The 5,837-nt window shown below is 37.9% G+C and overlaps 1 protein-coding gene across 1 annotated transcript in view; it reads left to right on the forward strand.

Annotated features, from left to right (window-relative positions):
- Positions 1 to 5,837, forward strand: part of MELK (maternal embryonic leucine zipper kinase) — an 85,831-nt gene that overhangs the window by 22,876 nt on the left and 57,118 nt on the right. Inside the window, exon 7 of the mRNA XM_012802298.2 lies at positions 1,353 to 1,451. Within this exon, the coding sequence (XP_012657752.1) occupies positions 1,353 to 1,451 (99 nt within the window). The remainder of the gene's footprint in view (positions 1 to 1,352; positions 1,452 to 5,837) is intronic.

Consider the following 5,837-nt stretch of genomic DNA (forward strand, 5'->3'; position numbering starts at 1 on the left):
TTCCCCCAATCATTTTTTTCTTATCAATTGATTATTTATTTGCATTTGCTTTGGTTTATGATTTTAGTTGATAAATTTATTCTCTAACATTCACAACAGTGAAGTAAAGGTGCTTTGATGAGGCAGTAGAACAGTACATTTTCTGCATTCATCTCTCTAGTATGCTCTGATAGATTTCTATGGGGATATTACTGTAATTTTCTTCATCTTTTAGTTAAACAGCAGATATAATTTCTATTATCGTCATGTGGTATTTGATGAGGCTGTATTAGCTCACTCTTTCCTGTGCAGCCTCTTTTCTCTGTATTTCACATCCTGGTCACGAGGGCCACAACATCATACCTCAGTTGTGGGTTAAATATTTGATATCTCTGAGGCAGTTTTTGTCCTCTTGCAGCTTGGAATGGAAATCAGGTGTTTGCTTCAAAGCAAATTGTTCACTTGAGGTATCATAATAGAATCCTAATAATTTGAGATGATTCTATATTCAAGAGTAGGAATCAGATTTGGGTTACCTAGTATAGGTGCTACCTAAATGTGTGATGCTGCTTCAGTTATATAAACGCTTTTTTTTTTTTTTAATCCTATTCTTGCCTCTTAAAATTTTCCTTTGGCTCAAATGAGGGTGAGAACTGTGATTTCTCCTTAGCTAATGATGGCATCCTTATTGACTAAGGCCAAATACTGCATGAATAAATAGTTACTGCTCTGGTCTCTTGGGATACATGGATATTCCATATAAAGGTTAAGCTTCTTTCTGGGATTTTGAGATTTGCAGGACTATTAGTGCTGGCAGGCTAATTTCTAGCCTCTATATATTTAAAAAGCCAATCATTGAACTTTATTAAAGTTTCTCTACATAGAGAGGATTTTACAGTGCAGCTTAACCATATTTGCAGATGATCAATACATTTTAAGACTTGTTTGACATCCTCATGCCTGTTTACATAATCCTCATATGTAACCTAAACCTTTAGTAGCACTGTTGAATTGTCTTTCAAAATTAGAGACCTGGCCTGATCTTGCTATCATTCTAAATCCAGCCTAGCCAACTGGAAATTATTTCCTATAAAATATTAGAGTCCAGCTAGAGGAAAGTGCACTGAACTAGAATCAGGAGGCTTTCTGGGGTGCCTGCCATTGATGGAAATCAAGAGGCTTTCCAGGGTGCTTGTCATGACTTTGGATGAGCCTGCTTTTTGGAGCTTCAGGTTTCCTGACTATAGAATGAGCAGGTTGAAGTGTATGATCTCTATTTCTAGCTTTCTGAAGATTCTGTAATCCTATTAAATGTCCTGCCATTTTGAAATATGTTCTGAATTTTTGAGTGTTTTTATTTTTCTCCCTTATAGGCTGATGTGTGGAGCATGGGTATACTCTTATATGTACTTATGTGTGGATTTCTACCATTTGATGATGATAATGTCATGGCTTTATATAAGAAGATTATGGTGAGTATTATAAGACATAGAATTTCAGTCTTAATTTTTTCTGTACTATATACTTTTACTTTTTTTTTTTATTTTTTTTTGAGACAGAGTCTTAGTATGTTACCCTCGGTAGAGTGCAATGACGTCACAGCTCACAGCAACCTCAGACTCTTGGGCTTAAGTGATTCTCTTGCCTCAGCCTTCCAAGTAGCTGGGACTACAGGTGCCTGCCACAATGCCTAGCTATTTTTTTGGTGCAGTTGTCATTGTTGTTCAGCTAGTCCCGGCTGGGTTTGAACCGACAGCCTCGGTGTATAGGGATGGCGCTGTAAACTGTGCTACAGGCACCAAGCCTATACTTCTACTTTTTTTTTTTTTTTTTATATTTTTTTTTTTCTGTAGAGACAGAGTCTCACTTTATCGCCCTTGGTAGAGTGCTGTGGCATCACAGCTCACAGCAACCTCCAACTCTCGAGCTTAGGTGATTCTCCTGCCTCAGCCTCCCAAGCAGCTGAGACTACAGGCGCCTGCCACAATGCCTGGCCATTTTTTTGTTGCAGTTTGGCCAGGGCCGGGCCTGAACCCCGCTACCTTTGGTATATGGGGCTGGAGCCCTACCCACTGAGCCACAGGTGCCACCCTATATTACTTTTTAAAGTGCAAAGATAGGCAAAAGCAATCTATTCTGTTAGAAGTCAAGGTACTAGTTATTCTTTGGGAGTAGGTATAGGAGGCAGAGGGTGGGCACTTCTGTTTCTTGAGTTGCGTGCTAGTTACACTTATATATAAAGTCCTACTGTACTGAAGAGTATAGTTAAAAAAGCCTTTTCCCACAGAGGCAACCATTTGGAAATTTGTCTATACATTTGCAGCAATTATCTGTATTTATGTGAACTTTTATGTATACATGTTCTTTGGAATTATATTAATTTACATAGTTAATGGATTTTGTGCCTCTTTTTAAATTTTCTTTTTTTGAAACAGAGTCTTACTATGTCACCCTCGGTAGAGCGCTGTGGTGTCATAGCTCACAGCAACCTCAAACTCTTAGGCTTAAGTGATTCTCTTCTTTCAGCCTCCCGAACATCTGGGACTACAGGTGCCTACCACAATGTCCAGCTATATATACATACATGTATATATATATATATATATTTTTTTTTTTGAGACAGAATCTCACTATGTCACCCTTTGTAGAGTGCTGTGGCGTCACAGCTCACAGCAACCTCAAACTCTTAAGTGATTCTTTTGCCTTAGCCTCTCAAGTAGTTGGGACTACAGGCACCCACCACAATGCCCTGCTATTTTTTTTTTTTCTTTTTAGAGACAGTCTCCCTTTGTGGCCCTTGGTAGAATGCTGTGGTGTCATAGCTCACAGCAACCTCCAGCTCTTGAGCTTAGGTGATTCTCTTACCTCAGCCTCCTGAGTAGCTGGTACTATAGGTGTTCGGCTAGTTTCTTTTGTTGTTATTGTGGTTTGGCCAGGGCTGGGTTTGAACCTACCACCCTCCATATATGGGGCCGGTGCCCTACTCACTGAGCCATAGGTGCTGCCCTTTTTTTTTTTATTGTTGTTGTTACAGTTGTCATTATTTTAGCTGGCTTAGGCTGGGTTTGAGCCTGCCAGCTTCCGTGTATGTGGCTGGTGCTCTAACCACTGAGCACAGGCACTACAGGGATTATAGGGTTTAACATTCAAGAAATAAAAGATATTATCAAATTATGCTCTGGGATTGTTTTTTCTAATTATACTCCTACCAGCAATGTATGAGAGTGCCTGTTTTCCCATACTTTGTCCAATATTGTTATTTATCAAAATGTTATATCTTGGCCAATTGAATGGGTGAAAAATGGTATCTGATGTTTTAACTCATGTGTTTTTAATAATTTGAGTTTGAACTTATTTTATATGTTTAGATGTATTTTTTTTTCTTATGCCTGTGTCCGTTTATGGCACTGTTTTTCTCTAAAGTCGTTGATATTTTTCTTATTAAATTTTGAGAAAGCTTCTACATTAAGTAACAATAATAATTGCTATTGTTTACTGTGTGCCAAGTGTTGCTATATGCACTCTACCTAGATTTGTTCATTTAATCCTCATGATAGTTTAATGAGGTATGTATTGCTATCATCCCTATTTTAAAGATGAAGAAAGTAAAGCAGAAAGAGAAAAAGTAATTTGCCTAAGATTATCCAACTAGTCATTGGCAGAATTGGGATATGAACTCTGGTAGTCTGGATTCAGAGCCTATATGCTGTAGAGCATCCTGAGGATGTTAACACTTTGTCCTATGTGTTGTAATCTATATAGTTGTTTTAGTACCTTTACATATTTTAATATGATTTATTTGATCAACCAAGAATAAATTTTGGTACAAGAAGTAGTAGGAACCCAGCATTTTTCTTTTAAATAAACCTTTTATTTTAAAACCGGTTTAGATTTTAGAAAAGTTGAAAAAACAGGAGAGTTTCCACTTACCTCTCAGTTTTCCCCACTGTTAACATCTTACTATGGTACGTTTGTCACAACTAAGGGATCAACACAGGTACATTGGTATTTTATTTGAATTTCACTAATGTCTGTTTTCCCTTAATGTCTTTTTTTTGAGACAGAGTCTCACCATGTCACCCTTGGTAGAGTGCTGTGATGTCAGAGCTCACAGCAACCTCAAACTTTTGGGCTTAAGGAATTCTCTTGCCTCAGCCTCCCAAGTAGCTGGGACTACAGGTGCCCGCCACAACACCTGGCTATTTTTAGAGACGAGGTCTTTCTCTGGCTAAGGCTGGTCTCGAACCTGTGAGCTCAGGGAATCCACCCACCTTGGCCTCCTAAGTGCTCAGAGTCCAGGTGTGAGCTCTGTGCCTGGCTAATGTGTTTTCTTGTCCAGGATTTACATTTAGTCATCGTGTCTCTTTATTCTCTTCTGATCTGTGATAGTCTCTAGGGATCTAGTATTAATTTTTATCAGCTGGTTGGCTGCTTGTCCCAGTACTATTTATTCAGTAATTCATCATTTTCCCAATTATTTGAAATGATGATTTTATTATATACTAAACTGCTATATTTATATGTTTCTTGGTCTGGGCACTTTATCTTATTTATCTTTTTGTCTATTCTTGTCTTATACCTACTTGTTTTAATTACTATACTGTTATGATACAATTTATTTAATGGTAGTATTAGTCTCCTCTTATTATTCTATTTTTCTTCTTAATTTGCCTGATTATGCTTGATTGTTTTTCCCCCCTGTGCATTTTTTAAATGGAATGTTTAGAAAGCTAATGGATCCATAATTTTTTTTCCTGAATTACCACAATAATTTTATTTTTATTTTTTAATTTTTCCTCTTTTTTGGCACTGTGGAGTTTTATTATTTTGTTCTTTTTTTATTGTTTGGGATTCACTGAAGGTACAAATAATTAGGTTACACTGATTGCATTTGTTAGATAAAGTCCCTCTTATAATTGTGTCCCACCCCCAAGATGTGTGTCATACATGGTGGCCTCCCCATCTCCTTCTCTCCTCCCCTGTCTACTTCCTCATTCCCCTACCACACCCCTTGTATTAGCGCATCTACTGCCTTAATATTAGAAGTGAGTACATTGGATTCTTGCTTCTCCATTCTTTTGTTTGTTTGTTTGCTTTTTTTTTTTTTTTATTAAATCATAGCTGTGTGCAACAATGCAATCATGGGGTACAGTGTGGTATTTTGATATACAATTTGAGATATTTTCATCGAACTGATTAACATAGCCTTCATGTCATTTTCTTAGTTGTTATGTCAAGACATCTATATTCTACTTTTAGAAAGATTCACTTGTACCCTTGTAAGATAAACCATAGAGGTGATCCCTCCAATCACCCCTCCCCTCCTCTCCCCCCTGGTTCTCCATTCTTATACTTTACTAAGTAGAATGTGTTCCAACTCCATCCAGGTTAACACAAAAGATATAAAGTTGCCATCTTTTTTGATGACTGAATAGTATTCCACGGTATACATATACTACAGCTTGGACTGCAAACTAATACAATATTTTTGGAAGCAAATATGGAGAATCCTCAAAGAACTCAAATTAGACCTCCCATTTGATCTTGCAATCCCATTACTAGGCATCTACCCAGAAGAAAAAAAATCCTTTTAGGGCGGCACCTGTGGCTCAGTGAGTAGGGCGCCAGCCCCATATACTGAGGGTGGTGGGTTCAAACCCAGCCCCAGCCAAACTGCAACAACAACAAAAATAGTCGGGTGTTGTGATGGGCGCCTATAGTCCTAGCTACTCAGGAGGCTGAGGCGAGAGAATCTCCTAAGCCCAAAAGCTAGAGGTTGCTGTGAGCTGTGATGAAATAGCACTCTACCAAGGGCAACAAAGTGAGACTCTGTCTCAAAAAAAAAAAAAAATCCTTTT

The sequence above is a fragment of the Otolemur garnettii genome, unplaced genomic scaffold, assembly GCF_000181295.1.
Source record: "Otolemur garnettii isolate 467f Iridium unplaced genomic scaffold, OtoGar3 scaffold00014, whole genome shotgun sequence".
NCBI classification, from domain to species: Eukaryota; Metazoa; Chordata; class Mammalia; order Primates; family Galagidae; genus Otolemur; species Otolemur garnettii.